This window comes from Miniopterus schreibersii, assembly GCF_964146895.1.
Source record: "Miniopterus schreibersii genome assembly, chromosome: 9".
NCBI lineage: Eukaryota > Metazoa > Chordata > Mammalia > Chiroptera > Miniopteridae > Miniopterus > Miniopterus schreibersii.
Window position 1 is genome coordinate 3746581 of NC_138118.1, and position 23565 is coordinate 3770145.

A 23565-nucleotide genomic window follows, 5' to 3' on the forward strand; every position below is an offset into this window, starting at 1 on the left:
AGAGGGAGAGAGAGAAACCTCAATGATGAGTCATTGAGCGGCTGCCTCCTGCACGCCCCCTACCAGGGATCGAGCCCGCGACCCCGGGCATGTGCCCTGACGGGGAATTGAACCGTGGCCTTCTGATTCATGGGTCGATGCTCAACCGCTGAGCCACGCGGGCCTGGCCAGGCCGGGGCAGGGCCCTATTTTACATGTGTGGGTCTGTGAAGGTCCCTGTGAGGCAGTGACTGAGCCGGAGATTTGTGTGAGGAAGCCAGGCGTGCAGACAGACAGGTGCAGGGAGAGCCCATGCAAAGGTGGAGGGAAGCTGGGCGATTGGACTGGGACGCATGAGTGAAGTGGGGGGTCGAGATGTCTATTCGTCATTCCAGCCAGGCTTTTAGCAAGATGAACTGGGACTGCCCTGGCTGGTGTGGTTCAATGGTGAGAGTGTCGGCCTGCGCACTGGACGGTCATGGGTTCAATTCCCAGCTATGGGGCACATACCTGGGCTGCAGGTTCCATCCCCAGCCTGGTCGGGGCGTATGCGGGAGACAATTAATTGATATGTCTCTCTCACATCAATGTTTCTCTCTCCCCCCCACCCTTCCACTTTCTCTAAAAATCAATGGAAAAATATCCTCAGGCAAGGATTAACAAAATAATAGTAATAATAATAATAAAATGAACTGGGGACTGAGGCCATCCCGCGTGCTCAGGGAGGCACCCAGGTAAACTGAGGCACTTCAGAAGCTTTTTTCCAAGGTGTTGAAGGACCGTGGAATGAAAGAAGTGAAACAGAAAGCCGTCTGCACCATTCATACTGCATCCCCGAGCCAGACCGTCAGATCCACAACATTCTCATCACTGTCATCTTGGCTGTATCAGCACAGGGCTCACATTTATTGAGTAGCCCAGACTAGACATTGTACGGAGTGCTTTTTACCAAGTTGTGTCATTAATTCTCACAATCGTGTCATGTAGGTACTATCGTTAGCTCCATCTTTTAAGTATGGAAGGGACATTGAAAGGTGTTTAAGAAACCATGCCCAGCCCAGCCGGCATAGCTCAGCGGTTGAGCATTGACCTGTGATCAGGAGACTGAGGTTCGATTCCCGGTCAGGGCACGTGCTGGGTTGTGGGCTTGATCCCCAGGAGGGGGCGTGCAGGAGGCAGCCAATCAATGACTCTCATCATTGATGTTTCTGTCTCCCTCTCCCTCTCTCCCTCTCTCTGAAATCAATAAAAATATGTTTAAACAAAAAGAAATCTTGCCCACAGTCAGCCAGCTTGTGAACGGTGGCGCTGCTAGTTGCAGCCAGGCTGGCTGAGTGCAGAGCTCATGTTCTCTGTGCCTCAGGCAAAGCCTGTCCCTTCATTTTCAGAGGAAGAGACCAAGACACCCAGGTAGGGAGCCACCTGTCTGAGACCACACATAATTCTTTCTCTGGCTCTGTTTTCCTTCTGTTTCCCACTTGCTAATACCTTGGTCCAGCCAGTGTCTCCTGCCCTGAGGCTGGACTTGTAACTGATGTCCCCACATCCCCATCTCCGACCCGGCTGCCTGATTGGCCCTCAGGATCCCCAGCTGGGGCTTTACCTGGGCAGGTGCCATTCTGAGGTTTCTTTTCGAGGTGGACGTTTTGATTGTATAGTCCTGATGTTTCTCCTTTCTCTGCTTGTGGACAGGCTCCAGAAAGGGACAAGCAGACAGAGGACGAAAGGCCTTCGACACCTTCTTCATCGCCCCAGCCGTCTGCCGAGAAGAGCTCCTACCTCTACTCCACGGAGATCACCCTGTGGACGGTGGTGGCCGCCATCCAGGCCTTGGAGAAGAAAGTGGATTCCTGCCTGGCCCGCTTGCTGACTCTGGAGGGACGGACAGGGACGGCCGAGAAGAAGCTGGCCGACTTCGAGAAGACGACCCTGGAGTTCGGGAACCAGCTGGAGGGCAAGTGGGCCGTGCTGGGGACGCTGCTGCAGGAATACGGGCTGCTGCAGAGACGGCTGGAGAACATGGAGAACCTGCTGCGCAACAGGAACTTCTGGATCTTGAGGCTGCCCCCGGGCAGCAAGGGGGAGGCCCCCAAGGTAACCCCGGGCACCTGGGGTGGGACCGCCCGAGGGGCCGTGCCCTTCAATGTGGGTGAGCGTGCGTGACCCCTGTGGTTCCAGGTGCCCGTGACCTTCGATGACGTGGCCGTGTATTTTTCCGAGCTGGAGTGGGGCAAGCTGGATACTTGGCAGAAGGATCTGTACAAGCATGTGATGAGGGGCAACTACGAGATGCTAGTGTCCCTGGGTAAGGCCGCGTCGTCGCATCTGGGCCTCTGCCCGGAGACTGGCCTCCTGCAGTCTGTCCGTGTCGTTGGCTTTGGTTCCTCTGGTGTCTGCATCTCTGTGGTTAACCGGGCGGCAGGTGACCAGTCCTGATCCAGTTTTCTCCATTATGTCCACAGATTATGCCATCTCCAAACCCGACATCCTCGCCCGGATGGAGAGGGGAGAGGAGCCTTGTCCTGGAGGCCTGTGGGGCCAGGAGGAGGGGGAGGAGAGAGAGGCAGCCGGCGCAGGGAGGCCGGACGCTGGTGAGTGGGACAGGCTGGCGAGGGTGCGCTGAACCATGTGCGCTCTCCTGGGCCTCCCAGACGTGCTGTGAGGCCCGAAGGGAGCGCAGGCCCCTAACCCACGGTGGGGCGCGCCCTGCCCCAGGCCGGCGGTCAGGGCTGGGCGCGGGGCCTTTGCCGAGCGCCCTATGGTTTCTGCCTCTGCAAGGGAACAGCGGTACTTGCCTCCCCTGGCGGCTGTGAGGACCGAATGGGACGGCAGGTTTGGTACAGCTGAGCATTTTATAGTCAGCGGGGACTTCTTCCTAACAGCCCTGCTAGCAGCAGCAGCGTTGTCACTGCCTCCTGTCCCCCTGCACCTCTGCTCCCCACTGTGTAACCTGCAGCTGTAAGGCCAGGAAGGTACGGGCTTTCCTTCGTGGAAATGGACCCTCTCAGGAGCTTCGTCCCCACCGCTGGTGTGTGTATCTGGTGGTTCCAAAGTTGACTGCGTATCAGAATCTCCTGGGGAGCTTTTTTATTTTTTAAATACAAAATTAAAAAATAAATGAAAGTACAGAGAATAGTACAGTGAACCTCCAGGGGGTCATCACCCAGGTTCACCAGTGATCAAGGGTTTGCACATTGGCTGTATACATCTCTTTTTTCCCCCCTAAACATAACCAAAACCAAAACACTTCTGTCTCTGGCTCCTTTCACTTAGCATGTTTTTAAGGTTCATCCATGTTGTACTGTGTATTGATACTTTATTTCTTTTTTTCTTATTGTGGTCAAATACACATAACATAAATTCACTATCTTAGCTGTGTGAGTGCAGTTCAGGGACGTGAAGTGCATTCACAGTGTTAGCAGCCGTGACTGCCATCCACCTCCAGAACTCTTTTCATCTTGTAAAACTGAAACTGCACCAGCGATTTTCAACCTTTTTCATTTCATGGCACATAAGCTAATTACTACTAAAATTCTGCGGCACACCGAAATATATTTTTTGCTGATCTGACCAAAAAAAAATAGGTATAATTTTGCTATAGCAGTTTCGCTCCGTGGTTAGTGTGTCAGCCCGTGGACTCAAGGGTCCCGGGTTTGATTCCGGGTTCGATACCTCGGTTGCAGGTTCAATCCCTGGCCCCGTGGGTGTGTGAGTGGGAGGCAACCAGTCGATGTGTCTCTTTCGCATAGATGTGTGTGTGTGTGTCTCTCCCCCTTCCACTCTCTATGAAAAGCAATGGAAAAAATATCCTCAGATGAGGATTTTTTTTAAAAAAGGTATAGTTTTGATTCATTCCCACCGGATGGCTGTTGTTCTGTTGACTGTTGTCATTTTTTTATTTGACAGTCTAAGGGAAAAGAGGTCAGTGCCCCTCACTCAAGAGTCAGGTATTGCATGTCTTAAACATTCTTGGGGCACACCGGTTGAAACTGTTGTTTTATACCATTAAATATTAACCCCTCATTCTGCCTCTTTCCCAGCCTCCAGCACCCACAATTTGATGATTTTAATTACCCTGAGTACCTCATATAAGTAGAATCATACAGTATTTGTCTGTTTATGACTGGCTTATTTTATTTAGCATAACGTTCTCCAGGTTCATCCGTGTTGTAGCCTGAAGAATTTCTTCCTTTCTAGGGTGGAATAATATTTTATTGCATGGAGAGACCACACTTTGTTTATCCCTTCGCTCTTGGGTTACTTTCATGTTTTGACTCGTGCGAATAATGCTGCCGTGATTGATCATGGATGTATAGATATCTGTTTGATACTCTGCCTTCAGGTCTTTTGGGTATATATATACTCCAAATTGGAATTGCTGGATGATATGGTAGTTCTGTCTTTTAAAATTTTTTGAGGAGCCACCATACTGTTTTCCACAGTGGCTATACTGTTTAGTATTCCCACCAACAGTGCTCAAGTTCTCTCTACATTCCTGTCAACACTTGTTGTTTTCTGTTATTTTTTCAATAGTAGCCATCATAATGAGTGTGAAGTAGTATCTCATTGTAGTTTTGATTTGCCTTCCCTGGATAGTGATGTTGAGAATCTTTTCACGTCCTTATTGCTCACTGCCGTTGACTTATTGAAATGTTTTCTTTGGAGAAATGTCTATTCAAGTCCTTTGTCCATTTTTTAAAAAAATATATCTTGATTGATTTCAGAGAGAGGAAGGGAGAGGGGGAGAGAAAGAGAGAAACATCAATGATAAGAGTCATTGATCGGCTGCCTCCTGCATGCCCCTGACTGGGGATGGAGCCGGCAACCCGGCATGTGCCCTGACTGGGAATTGAACCCTGATTGCCTGGATCCTAGGTCGGCGCTCAACTGCTGAGCCATGCCAGCTGGGCTCATTCTTAATCTTAGAGGAAAACCTTTCAGTTTCTCACCATTAAATATGACGTTCACTGTGGGTTCCTAATATGTGGCTTTTGTTATGTTGAGGTAGTTTCCTTCTGTGCTTACTTTGTTGAGTGTTTTTATCAGGTAAAGGTGTTTAATTTTGTCAGATGCCTTTTCTGCATCAATTGAATAATCTTGGGTGTTTTTCCCTGTTCATTCTGTTAATATGGTGTCATCCATTGATCTGGTTTCATGTGTTGAACCATCCTTGCATTCCAGGAACAAACTCCATTTGGTTATGATGTTTAATCCTTTTACTATGCTGCTGATTTTGTTTTGCTAGTATTTTACTGAGGATTTTTGCATCAGTGTTCATAAGGGATATTGGTCTGTAGTTTTCTTGAAGTGTCTGTCTGGCTTTGGTAGCAGTGTGGTTTTCATGGTACCCCTCTTATTATGAGTGTGGTTGAATATATTTTTATTTGTTTATGGGTCATTTGAACTTCTTATTCTGTGAAATATCTGTTCATGTGTTTTGCCCTGGGAAGCTTTTAAAAAAAAAATACAAACTTCCTATAAACATCCATATCTACTGATGAGAGTCTTGGGGGTGCTTGTACACTATTAGATAAGTTACCGTGCTGCACTGTTTCCTTCTCTTAGACATGGAAGCTTTCGCCTAGAATGTAGTCACTGGATGGTCAGTGAAGTCCACTTAATTCTCACACCCTGTTTTTGAACGGATGTCCCAGGTCCCAGTGACCACACTTAGCCATTTCCCAGAGGCTCTGGCTACCTGGGGGAACTCAGCGTTGTCCTCGGTGTCACTGATTAGCGTATCCCCACTCTCCCTCCAGTTCCAGAGCACATTCCCAGCCCAGTCAGGTCTGACCAGGAGGGACCAAATGAAAGGCAGGCCCCCGAGCACCAGAGAGACTCAGAAGCAAGAGTAACCCCGCCTGCAACAAGCACAGGTGAGTGAGGGCTGCCAGGCAGCAGTGTGACTGGCATCTCAGCAATAGTACCAGGCCAGCAGTACTGAGAAGAGGGAGGGGGTGGCTGGGGTCAGCTGGGCTGAGTGGGACCAGCTTCCTGGAAAAGGGGCCTCTGAGATGGGCCATCGAGGAAGAGTCAGTTTTGCTGGGAACACAGGGCATGTCAGCAGGAGAAAACGGTGTGAGTAAAGGTATGGGTTCCACAGGGGTGTTGGGGGCCAGGCGCACCGGTCTGTCTGGAGTGAGGGGCAGGGCACAGGAGAGCAGGTTCTGAGCCCTGACTGTGGGTGTATTAAGGGGAGGTATGTGTCATACACCTGGCACGGGGCAGCCGTGTGCTCCTCAGTTCAGGCCGTCTTTCTGAAGGCCTGTGAAGAGCTTGGTGGCTTCCGTCACCGTTTCCATTGTTCTCTGCTCCCTTTTAAAGGAAACTCATGTCCATCCTTTCACAAAAGTGGAGTATAATACAGAGGGCATCCGCCTAGGGCTTGGCAGATAATTCAGAGCCTTGTTTTATGCCTTTAGACTGCGCTTTGCTGCCTTGGCGTCCCCTCTGTCGCCTCCCTCCTGCTGGCCTGACTTTCAGACTCTGGTCCTCTCTCTCCAGTTATTTCTGTGCATCTCCCCCATTGAATATGGCCTCCCTGAGGTTGGAGGTGACACTCCTCCCTTCCCTGTGTCCCTCCTTCCCAGACACTGCGTAAGGAGAGATGGGACCCTCTCATTCTCTCTGTCTGTCACAGACCTGCCACTGTGCCCCAGGGGCCTCCCCAAACCCTCTGTCCTTTTGAGGCCCATCAGAGTGACACTGAGATGCCAGGGAACCAGTTGTTGGCACTGGGGGCCGTGTGGCCTTCACAGCTCTCGTCTCACCTCTGAAGAGGAGGCTACAGTCCTCTGAGCAGAGCCTGGGGCCCCCTCTTCCTGGCAGGTGCTGGAGCATTTCCAGGGCCTGCTGGGAAGCGGCTGTCGCCCAGCAGGAGCCTGGTGTCGGAAGAGGCCCTCACGGGATTCTCTCCCACAGGGCCCCCGGCCAGCACCAGCATTTTGTCCTCAGTTAAACAGGAGGAAGAATCTTCAGATGGGGAGGCCCCAGCCTCCCCTCCCAGGGACATCCTGCCCGGCACGGGGCCAGGTGAGTGAAGAGAGAAAGCCCTGGAGCCACTGCAGAGCCTCAGAGGAGCATGGGGTCCCTCTAGGAGTGGGCTGGTGGTTAGCATTTTGCAATCTGCTAAGTTTCCTCCTGATGAGTTCCTTCCTCACTGGCCCCCCCAGGTTTTATTTCCCTGGGGCTCTGGGGATGCAGAGCGTCTGTAGTTTGTTCCTCCCTCACTGAGGTTCGGCCTAGCTGGAAAGCTGCTACTTGGAAACAAACTGCAGGCTGCCAGATTAGTGGTCTGGTGACAGAAAAGTCTCACAGCCACTGTGGAGTGGCTCGGGCTCCCAGGCTCCAGTGTCTTACAGCTTGTGTGTGGAGGCCTGTGACTTAAATTTAGTTCCCACTTAGAGTCTGTGTATTTTCTGTAAACCGGGCTGACACTGATGAGCAAGGGGAAAAAAGGCGATTATTGCCCATTCTGGCCTTGGGGCAGGTTTTCTGTCCCCATAGAAAGGGATCCAGCTCTCCCCTGGTTCCATCCTGGTACCTGCTTCAGACGGAGGCAAAGGTCAGATTTGGGTCCACCACGGGGTCGTGGCGTGGTGGGACCAAGCTGCAGATGGGCTCATGTGAAAGGATCCGGGCACCTTGGCCTTCACTGGTTCCTACCGTCAGGAATGCCATGGTAGCCCATTAAATGCAACCCCATTCTACCTCAAAGTTTAAATGATTCTTACAGACTCAGTGCTTCTGTAGCTGTAGAACTAAATTACTACCAGTACATCATTTCTAACAGAAATAAAGTTCTGTCCTGAGATATTTGTGAGGGTTACGGGTGAGCTTCAAGGAGCAGAGGACCCACAGCCTTGCCATCCGGTGCTGTCCCTGGAGGGCCAGCAGTGAAGGGCTCCCGTGTGCACTGGCCTCCTGGTTTGAGGTTTAAGTTCAAGTTTCAGAAAAACAGAAATGACTCTGGTCCTAGATCTTGGAAGTTGCTCAGAAAGGGCTGAAGATTTTCCTTTTAATATTGCAGAGGGTGGGGTTTGAGGTTACCCTCTGAGCAGGCCTTGTGGTCTAGCCGCTGAGGCCACCAGGTGCTGGGGGAGGTCAGAGTGGTGTGGGGGGATGACTGCAGGGAAGACGAGAGGTGAACAGCGGTGGGAGGACTTGGAAGGATGCACAGTGTTTCAGGCAGGGCTCAGTAGCCAGGACCTACCTTCCCAGCGTGAGGGACCCCTGGGACCTGCTGCCTCAGTGCCACCCTTTCACTGCTGTGTCCTGGAGGCTCCTTTGCCTCGGTCCTGTCTCCGAGTCAAGTGTGACCCACACTGAGGCCCAGCAGAGAAGCCCAGTCTTCATGTCACCTGTGTGTCACCGAGGTCACAGTGGATTTGTGACTCGGATGAGTAACTCTTGTGTGGTTGAGGCATTCAGCGCCTCCAGGCCTGAAGCCTCTGGCCTAGGCCGGAGGCAGTCAAGGCCCACAGGGCTCATTGTCATTCAAGATCAGAACTAAGGTCATCACATCAGGGGGTCCTGCATGGCCAGCCTATCTCAGGGTCCAGGGTCTCTGCCTGTCCTTGCCGCCCCTCCATTTTCCCACCTGTATGTCTCCCACTGGTCTGACCCCTGACATCCTGGCTCCCTGGTTTGGCAGCACTGTCTTCTCTCTCCTGACTCCTTAGCGGCCATGTGACAGACAGACTGGGTGACTTCAGGAGGCAGTGCCTGTGGGTGGAGCTGAGTGAGAGGCCCCCCTGCGCCCTGGGGTGAGCCCTGCGGGAGAAAGGATCCCGTGAAAGCAGGAGAGGGGCCAGCCTGGGGCAGAGGCGCGGCGGCCCACAGGGAACCACCGGACGTTCCTCCTCCCGGCAGGTGGTGCCCGTGGCGTGGTCATCAAGACGGAGGCGCTGTCCGAGGACGAGTTGGTGCCGGAGCAGCTCTTCCTGGGGCAGTCCCCCAGCCGGACCCAGAGTACAGCCCCCAGGGGGCCGGAGGGCAGGCCCGAGGGCCCCCGCCAGCTTCATGCCCAGGGGGTGCCCAGGGTGCGCGCCGGGGACCCGCGGCCTCGGCCGGCTGGGGCGGTGGGGGAGGCGCCCCGCATCCTGCCCCGCCGGCGACGAGAGCGGACCTTCCCCTGCCCCGACTGCGGGCAGAGCTTCCGCCTGAAGATCAACCTGACCATCCACCAGCGCACCCACGTGGAGGAGGGGCGCGCGCAGGCCCGCGGGGGCTCGCCCACGCCCGCGCCCGGCGCCTGGGGCGACGCGCCCTCGGCGCTGGAGCCCGGGGAGGTGGTGGTGCCGGGGCCCGTCATCCGCTGGCTCCCCGAGGAGCCCGAGGGCCACCGCGCCCTGGCCGGCCGGCCCTTCGTGGGGCGCAGGCCGGCGGCCGCCAAGGCGTACCACTGCAGCGAGTGCCTGCGCTTCTTCCAGCGGCGCAAGAGCCTGCTGCTGCACCAGCGCCTGCACACGGGCCACAGCCAGGGCTGGCCGGCCTGCCCCTACTGCGGCAAGGCCTTCCGCAGGCCCTCGGACCTCTTCCGCCACCAGCGCATCCACACGGGCGAGCGGCCCTACCAGTGCCCGCAGTGCGGCCGCGCCTTCAACCGCAACCACCACCTGACCATCCACATGCAGACTCACGCGCGCGGCCAGGCGCCCCCCGCCTGCCCCGGGAGCCCGCCGCGGCCGCGGCCCCGGCCCCGGCCCGGCCCCTCGGAGGACGGCTGAGCCCGCGGGGTCCCGGCGGGGCCCCCTCTCCGCCTGCCGGCCGCCCCGCTGGCTCCTGCTGGGGTGGCTTTGGGGAGACCTCCCCCCGCCCCCTTCAGGGGGGAAGCGGCAGCCTTTTTGGTGACAGCCTAGGAGTTGCCCCCAGGTCCTGTTTTCTGAGTTTGTCACTCTTTGCTGCCTTTTCTACATTCCTGACTTACAAAGGATTCCCTGAAGGCTTGGGGGGGGGGGCCCTTGGCGGGTTCCTTGGACCAGAGACGCTGCCGTCCAGCAGGGGGCGATGGAAACGTCGAGGTCCTGGGTGCAGGTTGTGTCGGCAGAGGGGGGGTCTGGCTGCAACGTGAGAAACAGCCGAGGGGACGGCCAGCCCGAGGAACAGGCACTTGGAGATGGGACTTTTGTACTTTGTTATTTTGAAACTGGTTTTTTTTTTTTTCTCCTTATAGAGCTTTTCTGGTGCTTTTGTAACTGTTGTGTGTGTGGTTGCAAAGGGGACCAAGAGCTCCTGAGGGGCGGGACTGTTCTGCCACCGGCTTGAGTGTGGGGACCGCAGAGCCCACTGCGCAGACCAGATGGGGATGCCTCGGCTGCTGTCCTGGAAGCCAGGCATCTTCCCAGATGTCGGCACCTAGGCCCAGACTGACACCCAGTGTGCCCAGTCCTTCCAACAGCAGGTGCTGATTGACGTTGTTAGTAGAGAAGGGGGACTGAAGCCCAGAGTAGACGACCCCCTCTTCTCTGTGTTCAGGGTGTGCATGCTCCCTGCCCATGTGTCACCAGGAGGATGGTGTCTGCAGAGCCCAAGAAGCTCCTGAGAGAAAGGGCCTGGTTTGGGTGAGGCTGGTCAGCCAGCTGGATGGTTTGTCATTGTTGAAGGAGGGAGCTGTCTCCCAGAACTTGGGCCTCCCGCAGAGTTAGACCAGGAGATCTGGATACATCTTTTCACCACCTCCAGCCTCGTGTTCCTCGCTTGTCAAAGCGGCGATGACCCCAGTGCTTCCTACCTCACCTTAGGGTTGTCAGGGTCGTAGCAGCCGGACAAATCGGAAGCCTGGTTTCACCTCCCTTTCAAGTTCAGGGCTGCTGCTCCCTTCCACGTGGATCCGCGGCCCATTCCCTTAGAGTCTGTCAGGGGGGACCTTGATTTTGTGGAGTGAGTGGGAAGTCCCATGGGGGCAGAGTGAGGCCGTTTTCCCCCCCTGGAGCGCTTTGAATTTCAGTGAAACAAATTCTTACCAAAGTAAAGAGTCAGACGGTGGAAGTTCAGGTCGTAGCAACAGGCCTCACGGAGAAGACAGCAGCAAGCTCCTTGTGCCTCTTACATCACACCACTCAGGGCGCTGCCTACAGACCCACCCTCAGGGTAAGTGACTTTGAAGCTGGAGTGATGGGTCCTCAGCTGTTCTGATTGTCATATTTGTCTGCCACTATGTGAAGTGGACTGCATCCAGGTGCCCAGGTCCCTGGCTGTTCCGCTTCCTGTTGCCCCCTCTGACTCTCGACACCTCTCCCAAAGTTGTGAACAGAGTTGGGGGCGGATGGTAACATTGCCATCATCTCTGGGGCACCAGGGAGTATGTAAGTCGGTGACAGTTCAACCAAGCTCCCCTGGGCTTGGGAAGAAATGGGGCCACCCTCCCCTGGTGTGGATTCTTCTTGTCTGCGCTGGCACCCCCCAGCCCTCTCCAGGGGCCCCACAAGTCAGGGCTGGGCTGTCAGCGAGGCTCAAACAGGATATGATGCAAGTGTAGCTGCTCTGATCTTCACTCAGCTGCAAGAGCTGGTCTCAGGTGTTTCCTTGGGATGCCTCAGGGCTGAGAGTTTCTGGGCCGGTTTGCTAATGTTAGTGCCCTTTGTCAATGCAGGTATTCGGAAGCCAAACGTGAGAAATTGCAAAGCACTAGCGCCCCCTTTTCTTCCAAAGCAGTAAATGTGCTGAGCCCCTCAGTGAGGCCTTGTGAGTTCTGACACCCAATAGGTGTTTAAAGAAAGTGCTTTTCTCCAAAATGAGTCAAGGGAGCCTGCGTGGTGCAGGAGCAGAGCGCACCTCAGGGACTCCGGAGGCCTGAGCCTGGTATGGTCTTAGACTCTCTGCCAGCTCTGGGTCTGGGCTTCCTCATTTGTAAGACAAAGAAAGGTGGAGTCCTGGTGTTAAAGGCCCTAAAGAACTGATGATTCCTTGCTCCAAGGCTCAATAAATACATTGGACTCAATGCGTGCTTGCATGTGGCCTGGTTCCTGCCCTTGGGTAGACAGCTCCCTGCAGGGCAGTCTCTGGGTGGGCTGCTCCTCACTAGCCCAGGGCCTGGACCCGTGCTCACTCTGCCAGGTGCCCACAGGGCACGCTGGGCGGTGGTGGGGAATTGCTCTAGAACATGGGGACTGAAATAGTCTGGGTGTGCATCGGTACCCTGGGAGGTTTTCTGGACCCGGGTTTCTCACTCACTTCCTATCTCCCGGGCTGTGTTCCTGAGTGAAGTGGTTGGTTAAGGAATTGACTAAGATTCTGTCACTGTGTGTGGTAGGGCTAGGATCCAAATCCTTTCCACTGTTCATTTATGATGGTGATGCTTTCTTAGTTCATCTTTTACTGCTCCTGGGTCTTGGTTCAGGATTCTCCCCATGGGGGCCCTGTGGGGTCCAGCATCTGCTGTCTTTGAGTCTTCCAGGTGTTTGGGGGTCTGACCACTGAGGCCTTTGGGTGCCTGAAAGAAGTTTCCCCCTATTCTAGAGCATCCTGACCTTCTCGTAGCAGGGAATGGCTCTGGACCCCTCTCCTGGTGGCTGTCTCACCTCCTCACATCTAGTCACAGGAATGGCTTATGGGGCTCAAATCCAGTCCGCAGAGACCTGCCTTCTGGCCATGTTGGCTGCCACACAGACTGAGAGAAGATGGAATCCCCAGGCTGTCTGACAACAGAGCTTGGAGGGATGGACAGGGACACCAGAGGACAAGCTGGCTGACTTTAAGAAAATGACTTTGTAGAGAAGTGTACACCTGAAACCTATATGATTTTATTAACCAATGTCACCCCAATAAGTTCAATAGAAAACAAACAATGCCTGGCCAGCATGGCTTAGGAGTTGGGCGTTGACCCATAAACCAGGAGACCATGGTTTGATTCCTGGTCAGGGCACATGCCAGGGTTGTGGGCAGGATCCCCAGTCGGGGGTGTGCAGGAAGCAGAGGATCAATGACTCTCATCATTGATGTTTCTGTCTCTCCCTCTCCTTTTTAAAATTAAAAAATCTTTATATTTTTTATAGAAACATCAATAATGAGAGCATCATTGATCAGGTCCCTCCTGCAGGCCCCCGACTGGGGATCGAGCCTGCAACCTGGGCACGTGCCCTGGCTGAGAACCGAACTGCAATCTCCTGGATCCTAGGTCGATGCTCAACTGCTGAGCCGCACGCCCGGCTGGGCTCTCCCTCTCCCTTCTCTCTGAAATCAATAAAAACATGTTTTTTAAAAATGCCAGAAAAGTGTGACACAGCAGAAAGGTCCTCTGTGGCAGGCGGAGCCGCTTGGTTGGGAGGGGTATGGTTGTGCCCGTTACTCCAGAACGACCCCTGAGGATGAAGACCCGCTGGTGTAGGAGAACTCAAGGGAGATGGGTATGTACCTAGGAGAGGGGACAGGAACCCGGAGCCCCGACCTTGGGTCCTTTTAGCTGCCGGTCCCTGCCTTTTATCTGAAGGAAACAAGGGGGAGATGCTTTGACCAGCAGTGCCCTCTGGTTCAGGGAGCGGGAGCAGAGACTGGAGCTGATTTGAGCTGTTTTCTGAAATGGCTGTAACTCGCATTGGTGGGGGCGCCCTGCACCTCCGGGTGCCTGTGACTGCTGGAGATGTGGCTGTGAGCTCTCAGTGCCTGGAAGACTGGCAGGGAGAGCTCTGCCAGCTTGTCATGAAGGGGACCATGAGACGCCTGTATCTCTGGGTAAGAGGCTGGCTCTAAGTCCTTGGTTTTCTTCCTTTATTGAATCAAACGAGCCTTGTGGATCTGAGGCCTGCAGGTAGTTGTGTCCGTGAGGGCTGTTACCGCAGGAGCCTGGGGAGGCGCTCCCTTCCCTGGCGTGCAAGGGGACTTTGGCCACCAGGCTGGGCCCCTAAGGCGGGGTGACAGGACTGGGAGGTGTGGAGCAGGCAGGGCCTGGCCGAGGTGTCCCTGGGTCATAGGCCCCCCCAACCTCAGCTCAGCTGTGCCATGGAGCCAGGGTTTGCTCCTGTGGGGCTCAAGTGAGCACAGAAGCTTTGAGAAATGAGATCCTCAGGGGATTTGGGTCAGCCCTGTAGTCTTAGCAGATTTCAACTAATAACCGAGCAGTGACTTCCTTGCGTCCCACCCTCTCTGTAAGCCTTCCAGCCGCATCAGGGGAGAGCCCTGCTGCTCCCCCAGCCAGGCCAGGCCTTGCTCTGAGGGCCGCTTCTGCTCCCTCCGACCCGACAGTGCAGGGCAAGACTGCGTCATTTACGGGGTGCTTTCCCCAGGGCTCTTCCTGCCAGAATTCTAGGAAAGGTGCAGACAGATGGGTCTCCTTCAGCAGGTCTGGGGGGTCTCAGTTTTAACACGTTCCCCTGGAGAGCCAAGGCTTAGGAGAGCACAGGAGATATGAAATCATTCCAGGTGCTACGTAAACCAGCCCGTGGGGTCTTGGGCCCTCCTCAGTGTTTCTGGACAAAAGATCTACTTGCCCAAAGCCCTGTGAGCAGCATGGACTTCCCAAGAGACTCTTCTGTGTGGGGAAGAGATGGGGTTGGGCAACACCCAAAGCCTTTCTTGGCTTTTCCATCAACGTGGAGGGTGGGGGCGCTCTCTCCGGCCGTGTCCCACACTGGCCCCAGCCTCTCAGATCAGAGGACAGCCTCCTTCCTGGCGGCCTCCCTGTTCCCCTGCTCACAGAGCTGCCTGCCTCTGCTGCCAAGTCCCAGAACCATCTCCTCCCTGCGCAGGGGACTCACAAGCAAGTTACCAAGGTCCCACCCCCCCCTCCCCAAATCAGTTTCCCCTTGGGAGGGAATCTGGAGCTGGTTAACCTCTTTCCTCCACACCCTGGTTGAGCGGATGAAGGGGGTTGAGTGGATGAAGCGGGTGGTAGACGGGAGAAAGGAGCCGGCTGTCTCAGGGTGTGGTGTCCCGGCCAGGTTCTTGCCCCAGACCTGCTGCTCTATCCATACACCTTCTCTGCCCCTCAGGGCCCTGGCGCGGGAGGGCAGGAGGGGACCGGGGCTCTCTTAGGCTGGCAAAGCCAATGACTGCCCACGGTAGGGCAGACAGACCGGGGTGGCAGATGCAAGTGCAGCCGGAGAGGGAGGGAGAGAAATGGAAGAAGGAAGGAGCCTGGCACATGGGAGGCGTTCGGCAGGTGTTTATAGGTGGACGAGTGAGTCAGTGATGACAGGGGGAGCCAGGGTGTCACAGGGCGGGGTGCCTGCTCCCGGGAGCTGGGCTGTAAGAGTCCAGAAGCAGTGCGCAGTTCAAGAGGTGTCATTAGGGTTCATAAGCAGGCATGGGGGTATAGCTCAGGGGTAGAGCATTTGACTGCAGATCAAGAGGTCCCCGGTTCAAATCCAGGTGCCCCCTTCCCAAACTCACTTTTAGTCTCACCTAGAAAATAAGGAGGCAAAGGACTGTTCTTGTCATCCACATTGGCCCCCGGCCCTCAGACGCCTCACGCCCCACATTGACTGCGCTGTGTCCTAGGGCCCGTGTGGCGCTCCGGTGCTCCCTGGGCCCGGCCCTGTCCTGGCTAGACCTGGAGTTAGACAACAGAAGGGTGTCTGAGAGAATTAAATGCGGTCATGGCTTGTCACACCGCGTCACCCGCCTTCCCTCAGTCACAACGGCTGAGCCCCACTCTTGGGCGAACAGGAATCCAGACTTCCAAAATGTTTCCCGGTGGATGAGCACACGTGTGTGACACAGTCTGACGCCTCCCTGAGCTCCAGACATGCCTGACATGCTTTTACCTTTGTTTTCATTCCTCCCATGGCCTGAAATCCTCTCCAGCTTCTTCCGACAAACTCCTCCTTGTCCACCTCCTCCAGGAAGCCCCCTTGATGCTCCAGGCAGGGTAGCTCCTCACTCTCTGCTCCCACAGCTCTCTTCTTGGGCTTCTGCCACTCCTGTGGAAATACTTTGGTTCATGATTCTGTCTCCTATTGGACTAAGGCTCTTTGAGGAGCAAGGACAATGTTTTAGGTCCCTGTGTCCTCACATGCTCTGTTTGTTGAGTGACTGGATGAACAGATGAATGGATCAATGAGCACCCTTCTTGAGGCCTCGGAACAGGGGTGAGGCTCTCCCCGCTCAGCGTGAGGGTCACTAAAGCCCCGGACCCGACCATCGTTCTGATATGTGCTCACGTTCAGGTAGAAACACGAGTGTAGACTCAGATGGCCCTTCCAGGTGTAGAGGCTGGTGCCGTTCCCACAACCTGAGCAAGGGGAGGGCTGGAGGGGGGACTGGTGAAGGTTGGAGAAGGGAAGGCAAGAGAGTGGACGATGGTGGACTTACCACCTCCTGGGACGTGCCTAAACCACAGGGACGCATAGACACGGAGCTGTCCTGGGCGGAGTGCGTGGGTGAAAAGGCGCTAATGGAAGGCTATATGCGAGCGGGGGTATAGCTCAGGGGTAGAGCATTTGACTGCAGATCAAGAGGTCCCTGGTTCGAATCCAGGTGCCCCCTACTTCTTTGACCCTTTTAGTTACTGAAGCTGGTGCTGAAATATGTGCCTCTTTCTCCCACATTTGCATATTAAATGTGATTTTTTTTTTTTTAAAAGTTAGGGTTTGAATCAGCACCAGCTCCAAGAGTCCTCCCCTCACCATCACCCAGACAGCAGCTACTGTGGTCACATTAAACTGAAGAGGCTGAGGAATTAGCCCAGACCACCCGGGACCGGGACGCTGGCCCTTCATGGCCTGCGTGAGGACTTTATTTTCTTTCTAGTAACGTCACATTTCCTCGACCTCGCTGTAATGTCCAGAAAGGAGGCTGTGTCCTTGTTCTTGCTGCTACCACTTGCGGAGTATGGATAGACATCTTTCGCCTTCCCGGAGGTGACTGTAAGGATTTGAGAACCAGGTCAAAAGCAAAGGCTCTGGCCCTAGATGGTTTGACTCAGCGCTTTAAGCATCAGCCTATGGACTGAAGGGTCGCAGGTTCAATTCTAGCCAAGGGCACGTGCCTTGGTGGCAGATTCCATCCCTGGCCCTGATCCCACAACCAACTGATGTGTCTCTCTCACATTGATGTTTGCCTCTCTCGCCTACTCTGGGTCAGTATTTTCTTGATGAAAAGGCTTAGAAGTAGACCCTACTTTATATAATATTTTTTAATTCAAAAAAGTATAAAGAATCCTGCAGGGGAATCTGCACATTCCTTCATGAACAAGGTAATTTGAAACAATATTTCCTTCAAAGACACATGAAAAATCTGGGAAAATATGTAAAACATCTCGTTAAAAGCATCAAAGAGCTATCTAGTTAGACAGGAAATACTAGATGGGGATTTGGGAAGGATGGGAAACAGAAAGTTAAAGCTCCACACCCAAGGCCCCCTTGTCCCTGAGTGTGGTTTTCAGTCCAGGAGAGGGAGCTGAGAGGCTCGGTGGAACTTTTGGAAGCATGTCAGGACTTGGAGGGTAGAAGTCAGAATTCCGGGCCGCTGAGAGTAGGGACACTGGTAAACTACCTCTGGCTTTGGGCTAGCACCCTCTAGGGTAAGGGCGAACTGAAAGAAAACAGCCACTGCAAGAATTTGTGGCCGGTCTTTGTGCATCTGAATGGCCTCAGAAACGCAGGCCTTGAAATTATATTGAAGTATCTTGACTGCTAGAGTCTCACAGATACCTGAAAATCAAGAAAACAAACAAACAAACAAACAACTGAAGGGTGATATTATCTGCACCCTGCCTAAAATTCTACAAATAAAGTTTTGAATCCAATGTTCAACACATAGCCAAAGATAACTATGTACACAGGGAAGCAAAAAAAAAAAAATCAATGAAAATCAATAGAAACAACAGGCCACAGAACTAAACATGGGAACTTTTTATATTAGAGCTGCCAGAAACACACAATAAAATAACAGTGTTGCTGTGTTCAAGGAGCTAAAAGCCAGGCTAGAAAATTTCGGTAGGAAGCTGGAAAGCATTAAAAGTGGCTAAGAGGCCCGGCTGGCGTGGCTCAGCAGTTGAGAATCGACCTATGATTCAGGAGATCTCGATTCGATTCCCAGTCAGGGCACATGCCCGGGAGGCAGCTGATCAATGACTCTCATCATTGATGTTTCTCTCTTTCTCTCCCTTTCCCTTCCTCTCAAATCCTCTGAAATCAATAAAAATAAATAAATAAATAAATACATAAATAAATACATAAATAAATAAATAGTGACTAAGACAGTTTGATAGAAAATTTTTATCTAAAAGTCAGTAACAAAAATGAAAAACTCAATGAATATATCTGTGTTCTACTCAGTTAATAGGTTCAACCAAAGAGAAAATTGTTTAATTAGAACACTCGAAAGAAATGTCCATTTTTCCATTATAAAACATGGAGAGATAAAAGTGTGGCAGACAGACTAGAGAGACACAGTGAGAAGGTACATTTAAATGGAGTCCAGGGAGAAGAAATGAGAGAATGGAGTTGATGCAATATCTGAGGAGACACCACTGAGGCTATTTCACAACTAATGAAAAAAACATCAATCTTTACATTCAACAACCCCTATCAATCCAAAACATAGTAAAAAAAATTAAATCCATACCTAGAGGGAGAGCACCAAAACCACAACCTTTAAAATGATACCATAAAAATTTTTGCATGCAAATTTTAATATATGTTAATCAATATCTTTATCTTCCTCCAAATTACGTAAACATTTTAACTTTTATGACCCCATTCCTTATGTTATTGTTAACCAGTATTTTAGTTATTTTTTAAAAAACTTTATAAATTAGACATTAATACTGTGTTATATGGTCAATAATTTTTTAATTGCTTTTAGAGAGAGGGAAGGAGATAGAGAGAGAAACATTGATCTTCTGCCTCCCGTTCGGGGGATCAAACCCACAACCTGGGTATGCGCCCTGACCATGAAACAAAACCGCCACCTTTTGGTGCATGGGACAGCACTCCAACCAACTGAGCCACACTGGCCAAGGCTATGGTCAACGATTTTTAGATTTACTTACATATCTTATAATTTCCTTGTTCAACTTTCCTTCTTGTATCTCAGATCTCCCATCGAGGATTATTTTTCTTTTCTCTGAAGTATATATTTAAAATTTTCTGCAGCGAGAGTCTGTTGGTGGTAAGCTCTCAGCTTGTGTCTGTTCTTAAAGAACAGTTTAGCTGGGAATAGAATTCAGAGCTGACTGTTGTTTTCTCTCAGCATATGTGTCCACTGCACCATCTTCTGACTTTCTTTGCAACTATTGAGAAGTCGACCAGTAGTCCAACTATTGTTCCTTTGTCCACATTCCACTCTGGTCACCTGCAAAGGTCAGAGTCCTCAACCTCAGGCAAGAGATCAAGTTCACATTGGAGAGCATGGGGACAGGTGAGGGAGAGCGGGCGGATCGGAGGAGTGGGACAAACACGTCACCTGAGCAGAGCTGCCCTGCTCTGGGCAGGAAGGGCGTCCTCAGCTTCTTCCCCCTTTGCAGGAAGACTCAGATCATATCCAGAAAGAGGAGGGGACACTGGAACCCCTTCATGACCTTTAGTGACTAAAATGCTAGGGGGCACCCGGATTTGAACCGGGGACCTCTTGATCTGCAGTCAAATGCTCTACCCCTGAGCTATACCCCCTTGCCACACCAGGGAGGCCCAATGGACACCCTTTCTCTGTGCAGCCACACCCAGAGCTTCTGCCCCAGATGCCCCTTACGCATGGCTTGGCTTAGCTGTCAGACCTGCTTTACTTCTAACTCATCTGCCCACATCAGAAGAAGCAAGAGGTTCCCTCCTCCCACAGCCCCACAACCTCCCCACCTTCAGCGCCTGGAGGAGGGCAGGCCTCTGGGGAGCATCCCCTCACAGCCGGAAGGATCCACACTCACATCTAGATGGTGGGTTTTGTGCTGAGCATCTGAAAACACTCAGGATGCCCCATGGCCTGAGCAAGCATGGAGCACCGCACAGAGAGCACACACATGACTGGCTACCGATCAGAGCCCTGCACTGTGCCACACGTGAGGACGCAGGCTGACCTCTCCCCGTGCCCCGAATCTCTGTATCGTCAACCCTTTAGCTGCTGGGAGAGATGGAGAAATGTGTGAAGAAACGATGGTCTCTAGGCTCCAAGTCCCCCTCTCTGTGCTCTGCTCTGTGATGCTGGCCTGTGCCTCGGTAAACCGGGCTCCTCCTTGGCCGGGTGGCTTCCCGGCTGGTCCTGACAATAGGGCTCCAGAAGGAGATGGAGGGTTGGAGCAGGAAGAAGCACTTGGTCCTGCCTGCCTGCTCCGGGTTCCTGTCACTGTCACCTGGCAGCAACAGCCCATCCAGTAGCAACCGTGATTGCCGCGTGCAGTTTGGTGCTCACAGGCCCAGCTTCGTCGTGACTCTCCAGGGACAGCAGCTTAGGGATCTGAGTCCCTGAGCCCCAGAGACGCTCCCCAAGCCTGTAAGATTTAACAAGTTCTCCTCTCCTGTCTGTCCCCAGCCCTGGAGTGGTGGCTGCTTCTACAGAAACCACCTCTATGGCACTGAGTCTTCCCTTTCTACCCTCTCACTTTTAACTCCTGGTTGTTGTGGGTTGAATTGTGTCCCCCAGATGATATGTTGAATTCCTAGCCCCCAGTGTGCAGGAATGTGTCCTCATTTGGAGAGGGTCGTCAAAGACGGAGTTAGTTAAGATGAGATCACCACGGAGCAGCGTGGGCCCTAATCCAGTGTGAATGGTGTCATAAGAAGAGAAGAGACACACAGAAAGAAGACAGCCATGTGAGCACAGAGGCAGAGACTGGACTGATGCAGCGACAAGCCAGGGAGGGCCAAGGACTCCCCACAAGCACCGGAAGGTGAAAGAGCCAAGGAAGGACCCATAGAGCCTTCGGAGAGAGCCTAGGCCTCTGACACCTTGATTTCACACTCTGGCGTCTAGAACTCGGAGAAAACGAATTTCTGCTGTTTATGTCACCCATTTGTGGTGCTTTGTTACAGAAGCTACAGGAAATTGATATACTGGTTAGCAGTTATTTATATTAAAATTCGGTTAAAATAACTGGCTTAGTTTTTGTCTCTGGACTGGCCTCTGAATGATACTGAAATTGGTTCCAGGGAACACACACAGAGAGGGCCCTGGGGATGGATTTGGTCTTGGTCTTGGTCCTCAAGGTCCTGCCCAGTGCCTGACTGGATCCTGAATGAGAAGGGATGGCCACAGATGTGCCAGGTCATAGGCTCTGGCCAGCCTCCTCCTGTAGGCGACTAGAGAATGGCCAGCATAGAACTGATTTTGTCAGTTTAGCTCGAACAGGAAAAGAGACTCTGGAAGGGGGCACCCGGATTTGAACCGGGGACCTCTTGATCTGCAGTCAAATGCTCTACCCCTGAGCTATACCCCCTCTTCCAAATGGTACATCGTTAATAAAGTTCTTTACACCTCCACTCATACCTGAGTTGTTGACTCAGACTCGGCAGAGAGCTGCGAGTCCTGCTCAACTGTACCTGCACCTCTTACGCCATAACCATTCTCATTTTCCAAAAAGGCCCCATCCCTGCTTGGCACCAGCTCGGAAAGTCACTGGTTTCCATCGGAGGCAACAACGTCTGTGCCCGGCTTGGTACACCAGGCAGGAGATGCAGCCCAGAGGCAAGCTGATGCCTCATGAGCAAGGACGGCCTGTTCTTCACCCGCTGTTCCGTTGAGATTACTTTCAAGTGACCCACAGCGCGGGACCAAGAGACCTCCCTGCCTCCCCTCCGAATCCCGCACCTTTGACGGCATCTGCACTCCAGTTGTTATTTCAGCTTTTTGTCTCGTGTATCCGGCCCTCACTGCTCACTTCCTCTCCTATCTTTTCTTTAGCCATTCCCGCCAACTAGAATTTTTCAAGGGGATTTACCCTGATATGAAATTTCTGAATTATATGCATGCTTTTAATTTTACTATTATAGTTTTATGTAATTTTTATATTTATTTTACAATTTTTTATGCAAAAATGTTCTCCGTAGTGAGTGTACCAATTATACTCCCATTGTGAGCAAATAAAAATACCATTTCCTCTCACCAGCACTTGATTCAGTCACATCTCAATTCATCCTAAGTTTTGGAGGGGGAGTGAAAATGGTGCTTCTCCATTGTTTTAATTTTCATTTCCCTGATTTTTGCAAAGTTGAGCATATTTTCATATATTTATTGGTCATAAAATAGCCTCTTCTGTTCTTTTAATTTGAGTAAAAAACACATAACATAAAATATATCATTTTAAGTGGACAGTTCAGCAGTGTTAAGTATATTCTCATTGTTGTTCAACAGATCTCCGTAAGTTTTTCGTCTTTCTTATATTTGGTACAAATCCATTCTCCATCATATGTGTTTCACAATCCAGAGTTTCTCATTTAAGGAATGTTTTGTCAGATGAAAATTTAAATTTTGATATCATCAAATTTACCTCTTATATAAGTTTTGATTTGCAGGTTGTATTTAAGAAATCCATCCCTGGGTCATATTAAACTGAATGTGTATGCCCCTCCCCAATTCATTTGTTGAAACCACATTATAATACATATTGATACAGACAAAGCATTTGAGAAAACGAAACATCCACTCACAACAGAAACTCTCATCAAAGTAGGAATGGAAAGGAACTCCCTCAACCTGGTAAGATATATTCATAAAAAGGGACAGTTGATATCGGCTTGACTTGTGTCCCAGTGGACCTGAAGTGCCCTCCCCGATGAGGGACAGGACTTGAGGGATACCCACCCTCTTCGCAGGGACAATTCTCAGGGGTGGTCTGCACACTGAGTCCCCAGCAGGGTAGGCCTCCAATTACCCACACGGGACCTGCTTGTTAATGCTCCTTGATTGTCTCACGTCCCTAGCAATGCGATTCCTGGGGTCACCTCGCAGAAAACTGGGGTCGGCTTTGGAGAGGAACCAAACCCCCCCACTCCCTCTCAGTCTCGGTCCAGTCAAGTGTCCCATCCCTGTCCCCTCTCCATCCATTTCCAGCTGACTCAACAATCCCACCTCTGTCTCCGTCCCTCTCATACTCTTTAAATTCGCCTCGGTCCCTGTCTGCCACCCTGGAGCCGCCAAGGGAGTGGGAGGAACCCACCCCCACCTAGGCGGCGGCTCCCCAGGCAGCCAGGCTCGGGTCCCGCGCAGGGCGCGCCACCGCGGCGGCTCCGGCAGGCGGCGTTCGCTCCTCCCGGCCGCGGGGGGCGCTGTGGCGGGCGGGGCGTCGGCCGGCCGCGAGTCCCAGCGTGCACCGCGCGGGGCCGGGCCTGCGCGTCGGGGCGGAGCCGCGGAGGGTCATGGCCGCGCCGGCTCCGGTAAGATGGGGGCCCCCTCCCCCCGCGCGGACGCCCAGGGTCGGGGCGGGTCTTCTGTTTCCAGGTTGGGGGGGCGGGTGGGGTGGCGCGAGGCCCGGGGGGCGGGCTCGGCCGGGGCCTGACAGCCGAGCGCAGCCGAGCGCGCGCCGGGCCCGGGTCCGGGGGCGCGGGGGGCGCGGGGGGCGCGGGGGGCGGGCTCGGGGAGGCCGGAGCGTCAGCCCGAGATGCCCGGGTTGCGGTTCCATCCCCTGTCAAGGCACAGGGAATAAAACTGTGCAGCTTTTTCTGTCTGCCAGTGGATGCATGAGTGGGTGGAGCAACAGATCACTGTTTCTCTCTCCTT

The 23565-nt window shown here is 53.0% G+C and overlaps 1 protein-coding gene across 1 annotated transcript in view; it reads left to right on the plus strand.

Moving 5' to 3' along the window:
- ZNF786 (zinc finger protein 786) overlaps positions 1-23565 on the plus strand; it is a 33203-nt gene that overhangs the window by 1557 nt on the left and 8081 nt on the right. Inside the window, exons 2-8 of the mRNA XM_081147708.1 lie at positions 1672-2073; positions 2158-2284; positions 2442-2570; positions 5739-5855; positions 6901-7011; positions 8851-9702; positions 23056-23222. Of these exons, the coding sequence (XP_081003834.1) occupies positions 1672-2073; positions 2158-2284; positions 2442-2570; positions 5739-5855; positions 6901-7011; positions 8851-9702; positions 23056-23222 (1905 nt within the window). The remainder of the gene's footprint in view (positions 1-1671; positions 2074-2157; positions 2285-2441; positions 2571-5738; positions 5856-6900; positions 7012-8850; positions 9703-23055; positions 23223-23565) is intronic.